General features: G+C 47.8%; 2 protein-coding genes, 1 long non-coding RNA gene and 1 pseudogene across 4 annotated transcripts in view; 1 reads left to right on the top strand and 3 right to left on the bottom strand.

The window, feature by feature from the left end:
• The window catches only part of INO80B (INO80 complex subunit B), a 327,102-nt gene that overhangs the window by 269,678 nt on the left and 38,105 nt on the right, over window positions 1-19,319 (top strand). The window lies entirely within an intron of this gene.
• Window positions 6,170-11,495, bottom strand: LOC126934111 (uncharacterized). Its single transcript, XR_007718832.1, has 4 exons — window positions 11,088-11,495; window positions 9,463-10,400; window positions 6,692-6,878; window positions 6,170-6,481 (listed from the first exon to the last, which is right to left on the bottom strand). It is a non-coding gene; the product is annotated as an uncharacterized LOC126934111 (long non-coding RNA).
• C13H2orf81 (chromosome 13 C2orf81 homolog) lies at window positions 11,838-14,245 on the bottom strand. Its single transcript, XM_050754428.1, has 2 exons — window positions 13,679-14,245; window positions 11,838-13,590 (listed from the first exon to the last, which is right to left on the bottom strand). Exons 1-2 carry the CDS (start codon window positions 13,784-13,786, stop codon window positions 11,917-11,919), a joined length of 1,782 nt encoding a protein of 593 aa, XP_050610385.1. The 5' UTR covers window positions 13,787-14,245; the 3' UTR covers window positions 11,838-11,916.
• On the bottom strand, window positions 15,100-16,534 carry LOC126934093 (high mobility group protein HMG-I/HMG-Y-like; annotated as a pseudogene). The gene has a single exon (XR_007718809.1). The product of XR_007718809.1 is annotated as a high mobility group protein HMG-I/HMG-Y-like (transcript).

The following is a 19,319-nucleotide window of genomic DNA, read 5'->3' as shown; positions in this document are numbered from 1 at the left end:
GAGGCAGAGCTTGCAGTGAGCTGAGACCACGCCACTGCACTCCAGCCTGGGCGACAGAGCGAGACTCTGTCTCAAAAAAAAAAAAAAAAATATATATATATATATACAGAGAGAGAGAGAGAGAAAATATATATATATAGAAAATATATATATAGAAAATATATATAGAGAAAAAAATATATATATATATATTTTAAAAGTCCCAAAACAAAAATTTAATTTTAAGTGGTACCAAGTTGGTTAGTACTCCTGGGAACCTGGCCAAACGAAATGTAATGAGGGAATGCCTCATTCCTAATTCCAGTCTTAAATAATTTCTACAGCTATAGTTCCAAGAAGGATGAGTTTACAGTCACTAAAAACACAGGAAACAAGCCACCATAAACTGTTCAAGCCTGCAAAGATTATAGATACTGGAATTTTCAGTTACAGTATATAAAATGAATAAGCTAAGTATGTTTTTAAAACACATAGGAGGATTTAAAATATAAGAAAGGAACAGGAGAGTATCAAAATTGACCAGGTAGATTGGAATATAACTAATTATAAAATCTAGTAATAAAAAAATAATGGGCTGGGCGTAGTGGCGCTCACACACCTGTAATCCCAGCACTTTGGGAGGGCGAGGCAGGGGGATCACCTGAGGTCAGGAGTTTAAGACTAGCCTGGCCAACAGGGTGAAACTCTGTCTCTACTAAAAATACGAAAATTAGCCGGGCATGGTGGTGGGTACCTGTAATCCCAGCTACTCAGGAGGCTGAGGCAGGAGAATCACTTGAACCCAGGAGGCAGAGGTTGCAGTGAGCTGATGATATTGCGCCACTGCACTCCAGCCTAGGTGACAAGAGTGAGACTCCATCTCAAAAAAATTAATTAATTAATTAAAAAAAAATGATTGGTAACATAAGGTTACTGGATGGAATAAACAAGAGATTGGCCATGGTTGAAGAAAAAAATTAGTAAGTTGGAAAATAGATCTTTTTTTTTGAACTAGAAGTGTCTATTGCAGAAATTTGGCTAAGGTTCGAATTGGGGGCCCAAATAGAGCTTTTAAAAAATGAACTTAAGGCCGGGCGCGGTGGCTCAAGCCTGTAATCCCAGCACTTTGGGAGGCCGAGGCAGGCGGATCACGAGGTCAGGAGATCGAGACCATCCTGGCTAACACGGTGAAACCCCGTCTCTACTAAAAATACAAAAAAAAAAAAAAACTAGCCGGGCGCGGTGGTGGGCGCCTGTAGTCCCAGCTACTCGGGAGGCTGAGGCAGGAGAATGGCGTAAACCCGGGAGGCGGAGCTTGCAGTGAGCTGAGATCCGGCCACTGCACTCTAGCCTGGGTGACAGAGCAAGACTCCGTCTCAAAAAAAAAAAAAAAAAAAAAATGAACTTAAATGTAACTTTAATGTATATAGAGAAGGAAAATACGAAAGAGAAATTAAGAGACATAAAAGATAAAGTGGGAAGATCTAGCTTTTATCTAAATTGCAATTCTATAGAGAGAGAAGAAAAAGGTCTGGGCACAGTAGCTCACTCCTGTAATCCCAGCACTTTGTGAGGCCAAGGCAGGAGGATTGTTAGAAGCCATGAGTTTGAGGCTGCAGCAAGCTAGGATTGTGCCACTACACTCCAGCCTGGGTGACAGAGGAAGACTCTGTCTCAAAAAACAAAAAAAAAAAAAAAGAGAGAGAGAGAAAATGGGGGGTGCAAAGGAAGGAAGGAGGGAGGGAAAAAGGGAAGGAAGGAAAGAAAGAAGGAAGGCAGACAGGCAGGCAGGCAGCCAGGCAGGCAAGGAAGGAAGCTAATAAAGAAGAGATTGTATTTAAAAGAGTAATACAGGTTAGATACATATCCTCAGATTCAGGAAATCTGAGGAATTTCCACCAGAATAAATAAAAAGAAATTCACATGTAATAAATTCGTGAGTTTATTACGATGAAACTAGAAAAGCAATGACAAAGACAAAATCTTAAAAGGAGCAAAAGAGAAAAGGCAAAGTCCCTGCAAAATAACTGTTAGATTAACATTAATTTATCAATAACAATGAAAGCCAGAAGATGTAGAAATACTATATTTGTACGTGGGTGGTGGCTCACACCTGTAATCCCAGCATTTTGGGAGGCCGAGGCCGGTGGATCACCTGAAGTCAGGAGTTTGAGACCAACCTGGCCAACAAGGTGAAACCCCGTCTCTACTAAAAATACAAAAACTAGCTGGGCGTGGTGTCAGGCGCCTATAATCCCAGCTACTCCGGAGGCTGAGGCAGGAGAATCGCTAGAATCCAGAAGGCAGAGGTTGCAGTGAGCCGAAATTGCGACATTGCACTCTAGCCTGGGCAACAAGAGCAAGACTCCATCTTAAAAAAAAAAAAAAAAAAAAAAAAAAAAAAAAGGCCGGGTGCAGCGGCTCACGCCTGTAATCCCAGCACTTTGGGAGGCCGAGGCGGGCAGATCACCTGAGTTCGAGACCAGCCTGAAAAACATGGAGAAACCCCATCTCTACTACAAATACAAAATTAGCCGATCATGGCGGCGCATGCCCGTAATCCCAGCTACTCGGGAGGCAGGAGAATCACTTGAACTCGGGAGGCAGAGGTTTCGGTGAACCGAGATCGCGCCATTGCACTCCAGCCTGGGCAACAAGAGCGAAACTCCCATCTCAAAAAAAAAAAAAAAAACCAAAACCAAAAACAAAAAAAACTGTTGGCCAGGCGCGGTGGCTCAAGCCTGTAATCCCAGCACTTTGGGAGGGCGAGGTGGGCGGATCACGAGGTCAGGAGATGGAAACCATCCTGGCTAACACGGTGAAACCCCGTCCCTACTAAAAAAAAAAAACAAAAATTAGCCAGGCATGATGGAGGGCGCCTACAATCTCAGCTACCCGGGAGGCTGAGGCAGGAGAATGGCGTGAACCCGCGAGGCGGAGGTTGCAGTGAGCCTAGACCGCGCCACTGCATTCCAGCCTGGGCGAGAGAGAGAGACTCCGTCTAAAAAAAAAAAAAAAAAAAAAAAAAAAAAAAGTACTCATAACAGCAAAACCAGGCAATTTCAACATAAATAAGGAAAAATACAAGCCAATCTCCTTTATTATTTATTATTTTTTTATTTTTATTTTATTTATTTGGGCCAATCTCCTTTACGAACATAGTAAAAAGTTCTTAAAAAAAAAAAAAAAAGCCTATAATCCCAGCACTTTGGGAGGCTGAGACGGGTAGATCACGAGGTCAGGAGATCGAGACTATCCTGGCTAACACAGTGAAACCCCATCTCTACTAAAAAATACAAAAAACTAGCCGGCCGAGGTGGCGGGCGCCTGTAGTCCCAGCTACTCGGGAGGCTGAGGCAGGAGAATGGCGGGAACCCGGGAGGCGGAGCTTGCAGTGAGCTGAGATCCAGCCACTGCACTCCAGCCTGGGCAACAGAGCGAGACTCCGTCTCAAAAAAAAAAAAAATAAACAAAAAACCATGAGCATGCTGTTTAGCAATGCATAAAAAAGGTAACACTATTACAAAGCTGGGTTTATTCCAGAAATGTAAGGTTGTTTCAATACTAGAAAATCTATTACGGTTTTCTAAAAAAGAAATATGAGTTAGAATAGTTACAAAGGAAGAAATAAAACTGTGATTATTCCTGGATGATGTGATTTTCCATGTAGAAAAACCAAGAGAATCTATGGATAACTTATTAGAATTAGATAACTTCATAAAGTTGTTTGATGTAAGATCAATATGAGGCAGGAGAGGTAGTCAAGGAAGTGACCAAGTAATCAAGGCAGCAACAGTGGTGACTGTACAATCAACACAATAAACCTCAGCATATACATTGTAACTGAGCTCATTCAAGCAAAGCTATCCTCAGTAGGGAATTTCCCCTGTAGACAGCATGTGCAGTTTGATTTTACCTGTCCTCAAACTGACCCGTTGCTCATTTTATTAGTAAAAAGCACACCCCTGGATATTGAAGATGCTAATGAGACATGTGACATATGAACAAGCATATACAGCTACTGAGCATCCACACCCAGAGGACCACCCAGAACATGCTTACTAGTAACACCTCTTGCCACCTCATGAATAATCATGTCAGACTTCCATAAAGGGAGTCTCGCTAGTGCCAGTCTTTGCTGTCTCATCCTTATAAGCAGCCTGCCCTGAATTCTCTCCCTCTCTCGGTATACTGCCTGTTCTGCACCTACCTTTCAAAATATTTTTTCTTTTGCAATACTCTATGCTGCACTTCTTTTGCTGTGTGTCCCGTGTTTAAATTCTTTTAAACTAAGAACTGAGGTTTCACACAGCCATCAACAGATATACACATTTTAAAATATCATTTATAATAGCATAAAAATGAGAGTGCCTGAATATAAATGCAGTAAAACTTCTGTGCAAGATCTTTGTGGATAAAATTATTTAAAGTTTTGTACAGGTATTAAGAAGATTTAAATAGATATGAGTCAACCTTGTCCACGGTTGCGAAGACTCAATCTCATAAAAATGTCAATCCTCCCAAGTAGATCTATAGATTCAATGCAATCCCCAACAGGGTGTGTGTGTGTGTGTGTGTGTGTGTGAAATTCAAACAGCTGATTCTAAAATTTATATATATGAACAAGGATCCCAGAAAAGGAGCAATGGGCTCATACTCCCTAAATTAACTGGATCACCCAGAGCAGGCTCAATATAATACTAGCTGGGAGACAACACCCTATGAGGTTGGGGTGCTGTGCTATAGGATGTGGTATATGGCTTAATCCAGAGGTCACTGTGTGGGGCTGTCTTCCCAATAGGCAAGAAGCACAGGTCTGGGAATCAAGAGGTACAAATGAAAATTTCCCTTCTTACTGGTAACCCTAACGCTCCCTGGAAGGAGTTTTACTTCAAGTCACCACAACCCGCCGTGACACTCGGTAGGTTGGGAGATCCTAGTGCCTAAAGGATGAGTACTTCCACCAGCGAACTGGCAGTAAAGTGGAAAATTAAACTGTGTTGATTATTCTTTTTTTTTTTTCTTTTTGAGATAGGGTCTTGCTCTGTCACCCAGGCTGGAGTGCAGTGGCGCCATCATGGCTCACTGCAGCCTTGATCTCCTGGTCTCAATGCAATCCTCCCACCTTACTCTCCTGAGTAACTGGGACCACAGGAACACATCACTCTGCTCAGCTAATTTTTGTATTTTTTCATAGAGATGGGGTTTCACCAAGTTGCTCAGGCTGGTCATGAACTCCTGAGCTCAAGCAATCTGCCCACCTCGGCCTCCCAAAGCATTGGGATTACAGCTGGCCCCTGACTATTCTTGGCTCTCAAGTCATCAGTAAGCCAACAGGCAGAGGTCATTATATTGGACAGTGATTGGTCCTAGAAGCCAGCAAACAAAGGGCATAATCAGAGTAAGTGCTGGAAGTTAGAGGAAGGGTGGCAAGTTAGGGCAGAGGTCACAGAGGGTCAGTCCAATCTTGACTAGGCTTGTAGGTCAAACTGAGGCATTACAGAGCCTCTGGGCAACATGAGGATCCTGAGAGGCTTTAATGGGAAGAGTTATCACACAGGAACTGCTGAAATATTTTCCAGAAATACCATCCTGCTCCTCTGCCAAGCTCAAGTAGAGGACTGGGAATACACTTTATTTGAGATCCTGTTGGGAGGGAGGAGCAAAAAAGAAGTCATGCCAGGCAAACTTTGGCCTCCTGGGACACACTGAGAAGTTGAGCCCTGCCCCATTCCTCTAGGCCAAATCAGTTCTTTCCCCCACCCACCTTCATGAAGAAGCTGACAAGCCAGAAGAAGAAGCGGTACGGCCGAGAGAAATGCCTCATAATCCCCATGTACACAACACCGGGCTCCACAGCATTCACAGTCATTCCTAAGAAGGTGAGACACAAGGAGAGTGCAAAGTGAAGAGAGAGGAGGATGACCGATAAAAGGGGTTAAGTGGGGCCGGGCGCAGTGGCTCAAGCCTGTAATCCCAGCACTTTGGGAGGCCGAGACGGGCGGATCACGAGGTCAGGAGATCGAGACCATCCTGGCTAACACGGTGAAACCCCGTCTCTACTAAAAATCCAAAAAAAAAAAAAAAAAAATTAGCCGGGCATGGTGGTAGGCGTCTGTAGTTCCAGCTACTCAGGAGGCTGAGGCAGGAGAATGGTGTAAACCTGGAAGGCGGAGCTTGCAATGAGCTGAGATCCGGCCACTGCACTCCAGCCTGGGCAACAGAGTGAGACTCCGTCTCAAAAAAAATAATAAAAATAAAAAATAAAAAAAAGGGGTTAAGTGTAGTTCAGCAGCATGCAAATGAGGGAAGGGTCCTTCCAAGTCTGTTGGGTAGTGTTGACCAGCGACTTGAGGGTGGTGCAGGGGACACTGGTGCTCCATAGCTTACCTTAATGGTATCCAAGCCAGTAAGGAAGAATAGGTATTGGAAGTGTTGGGTGAACTGCAGGAGGAACACGATGGATGATGCTGGTATTGAAAACACCAGCAGGAAAGAAATACTGTGGGAGATGAAAGAATGGGAAAAGGTTGAAATGATGTGAATACAGGATTGAGAGAAATAGAGGGTACACAGATGATAGTTGGAGTGGAATAAAATCCTGGTTTGGGGGCACATTGGGAGTACTTTATGGCCAGGACATGTTGGAAGGAGATGTGAAAGGTTGGGAGGTGGTGCTGGGAGTGGAGTAAGGGGTGTCAGAGGCAGTTACCTGTTCCTGGAAGTCTCTGGGCAAGCTCTCCAGTGAATGAAGTCAATAGCAGTTTGCTGCAGTCATAGTTTTGGTTAAAGGTCGAAGGGCCTCCAGCCTGTCAGATGCCCCTCATCAATGTACCCATGTGCATACTGAACGGAAGACACATTCACCCCTGGGGCTGACTCTGCCAGTTGTAGGGCCCCTGAGTAGAGATGAGAGGGACCATACTCCTTCAATCCAAGTTCTAGAGTAAACTCCCATGCTCACTCCCCAACCTGCTTCTCCAGAAGATAGGAGAGCAGGGCTCTCTAAGAAGGGGCAGTGGGGCCCCTATCCAGAAATCTGGGCTAGGCATAGGAGAGCTTAATGTTAGATGGGACCTCATTTTCATTATTAGGTGCCTTCCTAATGATCTTTTTCTTCTTTCATATTACTGTTTAGAGTTTTGCCTTGCTTTTCTTGTACGTGCTAGTTGAAGCTAACTTAATTGATCCTCATTTATATGTTTTATTTCACTGATGGCTAAGAAGGGGAAGGAGAAGCTGGAAACACTGTGAAAGTTGCTTTCATGTATTTATACATTAATTCCTTCATTTAGCCATCCCACAAATGTTCATTAGGCACCTGGAATATGGCAGACACTAAGCTAGGTGCTAAGGACATAAGGGTGCTAGGTTTGGGGGAAAAGAAATATGTGTGCAGAGATACTTGAGAAAATATTTTTAAAGAAACAAAGCTAGGGAAGGCCATCACTGGAAAACTATTGACAAGTTTAATATTAAAAAACAAAAACAAAAACAAAATTACAGTCTTAAAGTTAAATCTTAAAGTTAAGATTAAATCTTAAAGTTAAAAATGTTTAAAATAGTACATAAGTGTTTTAGTCTGTTCTCACACCACTATTAAGATGCTACCTGAGACTGGGTAATTTATAAACAAAAAAGGTTTAATTGACTCACAACTCTGCATGGCTGAGGAGATCTCAGGAAACTTATAATCATGGCGGAAGACAAAGGGGAAGCAAGGCATGTCTTACATGGTCGCAGGTGAGACAGAGAGCAGGCAGGGGAAAATTGCCATTTTTAAAACCATCAGATCTTGTGAGATCTCTCTCAATATCACAAGAACAGCATGGGGGAAACTGCCCCCATGATCCAATCACTTCCCACCAGGTCCCTCCCTCCACATGTGGGGATTACAGTTCAAGATGAGATTTGGGTGGGGACACAGAGCCAAACCATATCAGTAAGTATACAAAAAAATCTGGATTGGCCGGGTGTGGTGGCTCATGCCTGTAATCCCAGCACTTTGAGAGGCCAAGGCAGGTGGATCACCTGAGGTCAGCCTGCCCAACATGGCGAAACCCCATCTCTAGCAAAAATACAAAAAATTAGCCGGGCGTGGTGTTGGGCGCCTATAATCCCAGCTCATCAGGAGAGTGAGGCAGGAGAATCGCTTGAACCCAGGAGGTGGAGGTTGCAGTGAGCCAAAATCGTGTCATTGCACTCCAGCCTGGGAAACAAGAGCAAAACTCCGTCTCAAAAAAAAAAAAAAAAAAGGCTGGATTATATAAAGTATAAAAAATAGTTGTCACATATCAGTTTACAGTATTGTTTTTAAAATGCTAAAACTATTTCAAGGCTTACACTGAAATTAAGAATCACTCAGCAGGAGGCCAGCCTGCTGCATGGGATGCTTCCAACACCTGCGCCTTGTCTCCCCAGGAAAAAAAAATTTAATACAAAATAAAATTTAAAAATTACAAATTATAAATGAAAAACTGAGCAGGTGGTATTTAGCCAAAATTTGCTGGAAAGAAAATTATTCTTAAAGAAGACAATGGACTTTAAATTTGCAGACAGTGACATAGAGACCAAAAGCACTCTCTGCTCAGTTGGAGAGACTGATCCTCACAGAGCAACATCAGTGCAGTCACAGAGATGTGTCCAAGGGGGCTAATGGAGCCCAGTAAATGGGGGTGACTGGGGGAGGTGAAGGTTGTGGAAAGATCCACAGCAGAGGTGATATCTGTGCTGCATCTTGGCAGGTGAACTAAAGTTAGCCAGGCCAACACGATGAGAAAGGATATCCCAGGTAGAAGGAACCATATGTGCAAAAACACAGCAAGAGGGTGAAAAAAAAAACAGACCATGGTCCAAGAGCTGCAGATTGCCTGGCTGGAGACTAGGAGGTGGGTTAAGGAAGGGCAAAAGGCAAGGCTCTCAGCCAGTGGAGGGGTTTTTTTTTTTTTTTTTTTTTTTGAGACAGAGTTTCACTCTTGTTGCCCAAGCTGGAGTGCAATGGCGCAGTCTCAGCTCACTGAAACCTCCACCACTCAGGTTCAAGCAATTCTCCTGCCTCAGCCTCCCGAGTAGCTGGGATTACAGGCATGCACCACCATGCCCGGCTAATTTTGTATTTTTACTAGAGATGGGGTTTCTCCATGTTGGTCAGGCTGGTCTCAAACTCCCGACCTCAGGTGATTAGCCCACCTCAGCCTCTCAAAGTGCTGGGATTACAGGCATGAGCCACCACGCCCGGCCTAGCACAGGGCCTTCTAAGTGGAGAGAAGGGGCTTAGAGTTCATCCTACAAAGGAGAGGGGTACCTTCAAAGGATTTTAAGCAAGAAAGTGTCATGATGAAAAGTGATTACTAGATGTGGCAGTGGGGATAATAGATTAGAGAAGAGGAGACAGGAAAGAAGTTTAAGAAACTGTCACTAAGCAAGATGCAGATAGTGTCATGACATGTTACAATTTGTGGAAAGGGACAAAAACAATCATACTTGCAGGTGCATAGAGTTTTGCCTTTGTTCACTTTCCAGTTGGGATTAATTTAGTTGACCACGAAAGGATACGTGAGACCCTGAGTTGCCTCTCGGCGGGGGAACAGGTGGTTGATGTACAAGAAGAGAAGAATAGTTTAAAAAAAAAAAAAAAAAAACTCTCTATATCCTTTTGTACACTTTCAATTTTGTACTTTGGATATGTATTACCTGACCCCCCCCAAAAAAAATTGCTTTTCTTTTAAAGAGGCTATCACATTGCAAGGGGATGAGTAATTTTAAAAAAAAAAACACACAAAAATAATAAAGGGGCTATTCTACAATCTAAGAGAAAACATCCGGGAGAATGTGCCTGCCACCCACTCCCCAAACCTTTCCCCGGAGGAGCCAAACTTTCTCAATCAGAAAGGGCCTCTTCAAAGGACTTAGGCCCAAGGCAGTAATGCATCAACTGTATCACCTGTATGGCCTACACCTCTGGCCAACCCTGAGAAAATAAACTGGGTCTTCTTGCTTTCTCTGTTTCTGATGCCTACTGTCCCCCTCAAGAAGCCTTCGTTGCAAAAACTGACTGTACTGGTCTGGCTGGAACTAGGGGATGGGAGGAGATCTGGGATCTCATATCCCCTTGCTGATTATATTTTGGGCTGAATGATTCTTCTACCAGCCTTCTAATACTGGCTTGTGCCAGCTGGGCCTCTCTGATGTGTAACACAAAAAGTGTGTTGGGTCACCACTCAGCAAGCAGTTGGGTGCCAAGAGGCAAGAGGTGGTCCTGGGAGACAGTCACTAGAATGCCAGGGGTACAGGGAAGAGGGGCAGCACAGAAGGTGCCCATCCTTCCTTACCTTGGAGTAGATTTGTGAGCAGAAAGGGCCCAACATAGTTAGTGACAAAGGTAAGATCCAGGCCCTCTGGGGTAAGTGTCTTGGGGAATCCTGGGAGGAAATGAAAACACTGGCATTGAGTGATAAAGGGACCACCTTGAGGGAGACAAGGTCTGGGAGGGACATATTACCTTCAGCAGAAATGCCACAGGGGCATGTACATGCAAAGATGGGGGCAATGAAGTTTAAGGCTATAACTCAATGTTGGCTTTTTAGGGGAGGGTATGGATTAGTGTATTCTGGTAAGATTGCATACGTTAGGCTTTGAGGACACCTGTTTTAGGGTTCCTGAGCTAGAAAGGAGGCTGCAGAAAGGTGTTTGGAGAAGCAAGCCAAGGCACATACCAGCATTGTTTACCAGCAGATGTATCTCAGGATTCTCCTGTAGAAGCCTCCAGGCAAAGCTCCGAATAGAGGTCATGGAGCTAAGGTCCACCTCACCAAGCAGGAGGCCGTTACTGTTTGAGGCTGCTTGAATCTCAGCCAGGGCTTACTGTCCACATTCCCTGCTCTGACAGGTAAGGATCACTTGGGCCCCACACGGAGCTAGGTCCTGGCATACAACCTTCCTGATGCCTGTGGGAGGACAGCTTTGGCTGGGTGGTGACTACAGTGAATAAGGGACACTCTAGGGGAGGAACCAGGGTGTTGATAGTGGATGCTTCTCCCTGCCTTCCCTGTGAGAGTTGTTGTAGGCTGAGGACCACAGTGAGGATTCGGGGTGGCAGGAGCACTCACCACTGTTGGCCCCAGTCACTATGGCTGTTTTCCCAGTCAGATCTGTGGAGCAGCGCTGGAGGTCCCAGGGATGAGACTTCTGCCAGAGCAGCACACATAGTTGAAGCAGGAGGACCAGAATAAGGAAGACAGAACCAGCGCCCCAGACTAGGATGCTGAGTGCAGCCCACAGCAACACAGCAGAAACTTCCTGGGCCTGCTGGGGAAATGCTGTAGGAGGAAGTGGGTGCAGGATAAATCTGGGCAGAGTGGAGACCAGCAACAAGGCAGGTGTGGAGCCTGAGATAAAATTTAAGGAGGCACTGACTCTTGAGTTTGTTCAATGTACTGTTTGAATTTGAGAGTTCCTCCTTAACTCCAAAAGTGAAATTTGGATTTGCAGTCTAAGGTGAAGTGACCAAGCTCCAGGGACGGGGGAAGCAAGAAATCAAGTTCTTCATATCTCGAATCACTCTTTGCTTATGCAGGGCCATCTCCTTCCTCCCCTACTGAAAGGAGACTCCAAGTTCTCTCTACAGAGCCAGACCTGCTGGCAGCCCTTATGTGTACTCCTTTGGAGGACGGCGATTTCTCTACAATACCTCTGCGATGGGCCAGTTTTGGCCCTAAAGCAGGGTCTCCTAAGGGTGGCGAGAGGATTATTTCCTGAACCCTGGTTCTATCTTCTTCTAGGCCTGCAGGATAACTGCTCCCCTTGGAGTTCAGTGAGAGGGTGGACACCCTTGGAAGAAACTGACAAGAGACATCAGACTAGTTCCTAAGGCAACTCAGGTGTTTATTTCTGGCAAGCAGAGGGAGGGGCCTGTTACCACTGCCAGAGGCTAAGGGATCAGAGTGAGGCAGCGGGCTTAGAGGAGTGTGACCACACTTTGGGGGTTGAGTTCTTCATTAGCTGTGCTACGGTCACCTGGGGCTTTGGGGCACCTGTCTGGATGGGGTGTTGCTCAACGGGAGGAAAGGTGCTACCTTCTTTGTCCTCTTGTTCAGGCACACCCGAGCTGAACAACATCTGGGTGCTCCGGTTCCACATGCTCACACCAGGGGCCAGCTTCAGGGCTTCTGGCAGCAACAGCGGCTTCCACATCACCTGGGAAGTGGCTTCAAGGACCGGGGGTGTGGTTCGAGGCCATCTGCCAGGATCCTGGCCCTCCCTGTCTGCCAGCTCCAGACCCTGTGGAGGCACAGGGGTCCGGCCAGTCCACAGCTCGCCCAGCAGCTCGGCCTCCCCCTCCCAACCGCTGGGCCACCTGGCACTGGGCCACAGCTTGGGGCTAAGGCTGCGGGCCACATCAGGGAGCACCGGGTGTGCGGTGAGGAAGCGGATCCTGGAGTCGGGGAGTGACAGCTTTGACCTGAAGGATGGTGACGATAGGCCTAAATTTAAAGTGGGGAACTGGAGTGCGGGGCCCGAGTCCAAGGCACGGAAAGGAACGCCTGGCCGGAGAGGGAAGAACACTGCCGGGGAGACACGGGTGCTGGGGCCGAGGGCTTGGAGTTCGGCCCGGGCCTTGGTCTTCTCGCCCCGCTGGCGTCCGCGGTAGGCTTCCAAGGGGCGTGTTTGAGAGTCTGGGACCAGGACCTCAGCCACAGGGCACACCCAGTGGCACGGGAGCTGCGCAGGGTCCAGGCGCTTCACGGCCGCCTTGCGGCGCATCCTGTGGTGCTGGGTGCTCAGCCGCACATCCGAGGATCCGGCCCGCTGCTGCTGGGAGGACTCCAAGGGGCCGGTGGCGCCGCCCACAGAGGGGCAGGACTCCGACACGCCCGAGGCAATGCGGGGCACCCCCTCCGACCTGAGTTCCAGCCGATCCCCAGCCGCGTCCAGTTGGGGCATGCAACAGTAGAGGTCCTCCAATGACAAATGGAAGTCCAGCGGCTGTCCCCTCTCGGTTAAGGCCTGGGAGCTGGCCACCAGGTACGGCTCCAGAGAAGGGTCGGCATCCTCCGCAGGCGCCTCCTCCACCGACAGTTGGAAGCTCGCGCTCAAGGACCCGGCCGAGGAGAGGCCTCTAGACTGGCCGTCCGTTTCCTCTACAGGACCGCCGGGCCCTGCCTCCTGAAACAGCTCTGACGTAGCAGGAGGGGCAGAGGTGACTTTCAGCTCCGGAGAAGGCTCCCAAGATTCCATCTGCTCCTGGGAGCCTCGACCCATCCATGACCTTCCTAAAGGGATCTGGTCCACGCCCCCAGGGTCCTGGGGAAATGCACTCGGACAGTGAGATGTCGGAAAGGGGAGAGCAGGAGTAGGGGCAAAGGAGACCGGAGAGGTTCCTGAGGAGTGTACTTCGCCTTGGAAGTTCTCCAGGCCCTCCGAGGTGGGCGCGTGCAGCACGGGCACTGAACCCTGAGCCCAGGAGTCTGTCGTGCATGCCGAAGGTTCCTCGTCCTCACCCCATGTAGGGTCCTCAGCCACTGCAGATTCTCCCTCGTCCCGGGCCAGGAAGCGCCACTCCGTGATCTGCAGCATGGCCTCTCGGGCCTGGCTGATGGTGAATGGAATGCACTGCGGAGGCGAGAGAGGGTCTCTCAGGTTGGCAGGGAGAGGCGGGAGAGGGAGGAAATGAGTCTGAAGGACCCGAATCCCGGCTCACCTGCTGAGTCAGGTAGACTTTGAAAGCAGAGTCCATGACTCGAGCCAGCAAGTCGGCCAAGATGTCCCCTACCACGTCCTCGCCCTCCTCGAGGGCGGTAAGCGCCATCCACTCGGCCTCATTGAGCCGCCCAGGCACAATATCCACCTGCGGCACTGGCACAGTGGGCGGCCGTACTTTTTCCGCCTTGGACCGGGTCACCCCGCGGTCTCGGACCTGCCTCTCCTGCCTCTGTGAGAACAAAACAGGGCAGTCAGAGCAGGAAACCAAGAAGTGGAACGTAAGAGTAGCTGTAGGTTAGAAGGAAGCTTTCTCCAGTTGTCTAGTGGGAAGGAAAAGGGCCAATTGAGGAAGAGCCCATATGTGACTGATACTTAGTAGATGTTTCACCTAATAATTTTCATTAACAGCCCACTAACCACAATTGACAGATAAACTGAAGTGGGGAGGCTGAGGCAGGAGAATTGCTTGAACCCAGGAGATGGAGGTTGCAGTGAGCAGATTGCGCCACTGCACTCCAACCTGGCGACAGTGAGACTGCGTCTCAAAAAAAAAAAAAAAAAAAAAAAAGAAAAGAAAAGAAAGAAAGAAAAGAAAAAAAAAGAAGAAAGAAACTGACAGAAGTTAACCATCCTTGCTTAGGAGCACACAGTGAGCAAACTCAGGCAATGTGAAGGTTTAACTTCATGGCCCTTATACCACTGCAAAGTGTTCAAAATTCTTCAGTGTTCAAAGTACTTGAGAAAGACAATTCAGTAAACGGTCCTGGAATTATTGGTGCTATTTAGAGTCTTCTCCACATTTTGTTTTCCAGAAAAGGATTTTTTTTGTTTGTTTGTTTTTAAATTCAAGTAACTGCAAATAGGAAACCAGAGGGGGAGCCCCAGGCTGGGACAAATAATGGCTACCCCTCCCTGACAGACCAGGGGAAGGAGGTGGCCCCTACACCCTTTATCGTGGATTCGGGCCCCCTTGCTCTCTCTGGGGCAGCATCCTAGGGGCAGGACCCCGACTGGAGTAGTCGGTCACGCAGCCTGCCATGCCCCAGCCCCTCTTCCCCACGAAGAGTAACTTGGGGGAGGGGATCATGTGCAGAGCAGGAGGCAATGTGGATGAACAAATATTTAGCGCTGGTAGCAGCAGCAATGATGGATGTCAAAGAATGGAACATTGAACCAAAAACAAAACAACTGTCTGGAGGTAGTTTGTGAACAAAGGAAAAATGGAACCAGAACCTTGGGGGGTGGCAGGAGCAGGAGGGTTGGGAGTGGGAAGGGTGGTTTCCTTGTTATTGGTGCCCCATCTGAGGAGGGGGAAATGGCCAAGTGGTAGAAGCAAAGTAGGGGTGGGGGAGCAGCCCCAGCCCACCTCAGGTGGCTGCCACAGGGCTCATGGGCCTCACCTGGACAATAGGTGACTGCATCTCCATCACTGCAATATGCACTCAGTACCCAGGCAGAGGGTAAGGGGGCTGGGGCCACTGCAAAGAGGAAGTAGGGGACTCACACCCCTCCTGCTTTCCTGTAGCCAATGGGGGCTGTCCAATCTAGTGCAGGGACTAGGGAAGGTGGGGAAGGATGAAAGGTGTGAGCCTCACATGGTGACAAAGACAGTTTGGCTGGGGGAATCCTGGGGGCCAGCACCCCCCTCCATTGGCCACACCTGCTGCTGCCAGGACAGTGGAGTGGGGTGTCCCAGAATGGGGGCTTGGGCCCCTTTTAAGGCCAGGGGAGCCCTCCCAGGCCCCTCTATGGGAAGCCAGAGGGAACAGTGGAGGAGCAGAGAGGTGGCCCCCAAACCAAAAGCGCAGAGAGCAATGTCCCCACCACCAAAGGAGTGGGGACGCAGCAGGTGCAGGGTGCGGCTAAGTGGGACATTAGACTTGTCCAGGAGGGCACATATGTATGAGTGGGTGGGCGGGGGTTGGGGGTGGGAACAGGCCAGGGGAAAAGTCCTCCCCACTCAGCCTATAGGGACCCTGCAGCGGCTGGTGTGTTGTGTAGTGTGGTGGTGAGGGCCAGGTGGAAGATGGGGGTGGTGGCAGGAGGCGGTGGTGATGGTGGGTGTCGGGAGGGGGTGGAGGGTGTGGCGGGGTGGGAGTGGATCAAAGCTGTCCAGTCCCAGAAGGAAGCTGCTCCTTCGGTGAGGACTCCTGCGAGATGCCCTTCTCTTCCTCCTTCTCCAGTTTTTTGGGTCTTTCCCTTGGTTTCCTTCCTGGAGTTGTGGTGGTTTTCCGGGTCTTAGCAGCACCCTTGTTTTTGCTTCCCTTTGGTCGGCCCGAGGTCTCTTAGGTGTTGGCATTTCGCTGGGCTCCTTCTGACTCCATACCAGCAATGTCCCGGGACTCACCGGAGGCTGCTAGTGGGGCCTGCCACGGCCCCGCTTCTCAGTGCCGTCCTTTTTCTGCTTGGAGGCCAAGGGCTGGCTGGACTTTGAGCTTGACTTGCTCATCTTCCCTTCTCTAAGGAGCAGGTGGAAGAGTGATGGCTGGGATGGGCGAACTCGGCCGCCAGCCTGTGGTGCATGCTCCGGTTTGGCGGGAGCGGCGGTGCTGGGCGCTGAGGCCCGGCCAGGCTCCACCGCTGCCACCGCTGGTCGCAAATGCGGATGCCTTCCTGGAGCCGCGCCAGCGCCAGAAATAGCCCAGGCTCGGAGTCCCCCTTAGGACAGCGCAGCCCCGCCTCAGGGGAGCTAAAAAGTTCTCTACATTTTTTTTTTTAAATCAACTATTCTTATCTCCATTTTATGGTAATTTACCCAGTATCACACAAGTAGGAGGCAGTGAAGTCAGAATGCATTCACATGCAAGTCTGACTCCAGAGCGTCTCAACCAAAGACATTTGCAACAAATATGAAAAAAAGGCCGGGCGCGGTGGCTCAAGCCTGTAATCCCAGCACTTTGGGAGGCCGAGACGGGCGGATCACGAGGTCAGGAGATCGAGACCATCCTGGCTAACACGGTGAAACCCCGTCTCTACTAAAAAATACAAAAAACTAGCCGGGCGAGGTGGCGGGCGCCTGTAGTCCCAGCTACTCGGGAGGCTGAGGCAGGAGAATGGCGTAGACCCGGGAGGCGGAGCTTGCAGTGAGCTGAGATCCGGCCACTGCACTCCAGCCTGGGCGACAGAGCGAGATTCCGTCTCCAAAAAAAAAAAAAAAAAAAAAAAAAGAAAAAGAAAAAAAAGATAAATATCCCGAGTAAATTAAAAGCTCATATTTAAAAAATGGCCGGGCGCGGTGGTTCATGCCTGTAATCCCAGCACTTTGGGAGGCTGAGGTGGGTGGATCATTTGAGGTCAGCAGCTCGAGATCAGCCTAGCCAACATGGTGAAACCCCGTCTCTACTAATAATACAAAAATTAGCCAGGTATGGTGGTGGGCGCCTGTAATCTCAGCTACTAGGGAGGCCGAGGCATGAGAATTACTTGAACCCAGGAGGCAGAGTTTGCAGTGAGCTGAGATCATCCTGTCGAACTCCAGCCTGGGTGACAGAGCGAGACTCTGTCTCAAATAAATAAATAAATAAATAAATAAATAAATACTAATAAAATAAAAAATAGAAGAAGAAAAATGGCCAGGCACAGTGGTGCACACCCATAGTACCAGCTGCTTGGGAGGCTGAGGCAGGGAGATTGCTTGAGCCCAGGAGTTCAAGTCCAGCTTGGGCTACATTGCAATAAAAATTTAAACTATAAGAAGAAAAACCATTTGAGATCCCAAAGATAAGCAAAGGACATGACATTTCACAAAAGAGGGGCTGTAGATGACTAATAAATATAGTATTGAGATTCTGATTTCTAGTTCATCAAATTAGAAATTATTTTAAAAACAAGAATACTCAACATTGGCAAAGGTTTAGTGTGACATCATGCTGCAACAGTATGCATGAAGACATCAAAAAATGTTTTCACTTCTTCAACCCTGCAATTTCAGTTCTATAAATACAACCAAAAGGCATTTTCTGAAATGAATATAAAAATATATTCTCCAGGCCGGGCGCGGTGGCTCAAGCCTGTAATCCCAGCACTTTGGGAGGCCAAGACGGGTGGATCACGAGGTCAGGAGATCGAGAACATCCTGGCTAACACGGTGAAACCCCGTCTCTACTAAAAAATACAAAAAACTAGCTGGGCGAGGTGGCAGGCGCCTGTAGTCCCAGGTACCGGGGAGGCTGAGGCAGGAGAATGGTGTAAACCCGGGAGGCAGAGCTTGCAGGGAGCTGAGATCCAGCCACTGCACTCCAGCCTGGGCAACAGAGAGAGACTCCGTCTCAAAAAAATATATATATATTTTTTGGTTCTTAATATATATATATTCTCCAACAAATTCCCTGTGGTATTTTTATAATAGCAGAATATTGAAAATATGTCTTTAAAAAGAGAATAAATAATTGACTATGCTATATATACTGAAATATTACGCAATGATTAAAGGTAATCTTTTCTGTTTGTTTTTGTTTTTGAGACGGAGTTTCGCTCTGTCACCCAGGCTGGAGTGCAGTGGCAAGATCTCGGCTCATTGTAACCTCTACCTCCCAGGTTCAAGCAATTCTCCTGCCTCAGCCTCCTGAGTAGCTGGGATTACAGGCGCCTGCCACAAGGCCCTGCTAATTTTTTTTCTATTTTTAGTAGAGATGGGGTTTCACCATGTTGGCCAGGCTTGTCTTGAACTGGCCTCAAGTGATCTCCTCACCTCGCAGGCATGAGCCACTGACCCAGCGATTAAAGGTAATCTTTAGAAAGAATTTGCAATGGCATAAAGCAAATGTTTATGATGTAATATTAAGTGAAAGAAGCAGGATACAAAATTACGTATCAATTATGATTTCATATATGTAAACCACTATGTGTTCAACAAAAGGAAAACATCAAAATGATAACAGAGAGTACATTTCCTTCCTATGCTCTTTTCTATTTTGTAAGTTCTCTACAATGAGTTTGTTTCCTTTTGTAATCACTTAAAAAAAAAAAAAAAAAAAACTAGTCCCCAAAACTCACTTTAGGGACATAAAAAGTTTACAAACAATCTCTTGGGAGCTCCCTCAATTCCCCACAACAGTCTCCCTGAACCTGGTTCCTTCCAAAATGCACCTCCAAATGTGATCTTCCCAAACCTTTGCTTATTGCCCTGTAAAACTTTGTCTCATATCTGTTTCCTAAAATTCAATATCTCCCCAAATCTGCTGTTTCCTAAGTCTTGCACTGAACTCAAAATCCCTTAAGTCTCATTACCCCATCCACCAGTGAGAAGAGCCCTGTGGCAAGCACCAGGAGTGGCCCACAGCCCAGGCCAAGCTTGACTAGAGCAGGGCTGACTGGACTGGGTAAAGAGAGTTGGTTCCTTAGACCTCCCCTCCCAGCTTCGCATCTGACACCCGTGATGGTGACCAGAGGGGACAGAGATATTTTTGCACAAAGGCTCTTCAAATCCGTTTTCTTTTTTCTTTTTCTTTTTTTTTTTTTTTTTTTTTTTTTTGGAGACAGTCTCTCTTTGTCACCTAGGCTAGAGTGCAGCGGCGGGATCTCGGCTCACTGCAACCTCCGCCTCCCGGGTTCAAGCGATTCTCCTGCCTCAGCCTCCCCAGTAGCTGGGACTACAGGCACCGCGCCACCACACCCAGCTAATCTTTTGTATTTTAGTA

This window comes from Macaca thibetana, chromosome 13 (genome assembly GCF_024542745.1).
Source record: "Macaca thibetana thibetana isolate TM-01 chromosome 13, ASM2454274v1, whole genome shotgun sequence".
NCBI lineage: Eukaryota > Metazoa > Chordata > Mammalia > Primates > Cercopithecidae > Macaca > Macaca thibetana.
The sequence above is the reverse complement of the archived record's forward strand: the minus strand, read 5'-3'. Positions and strand labels throughout refer to the sequence as shown.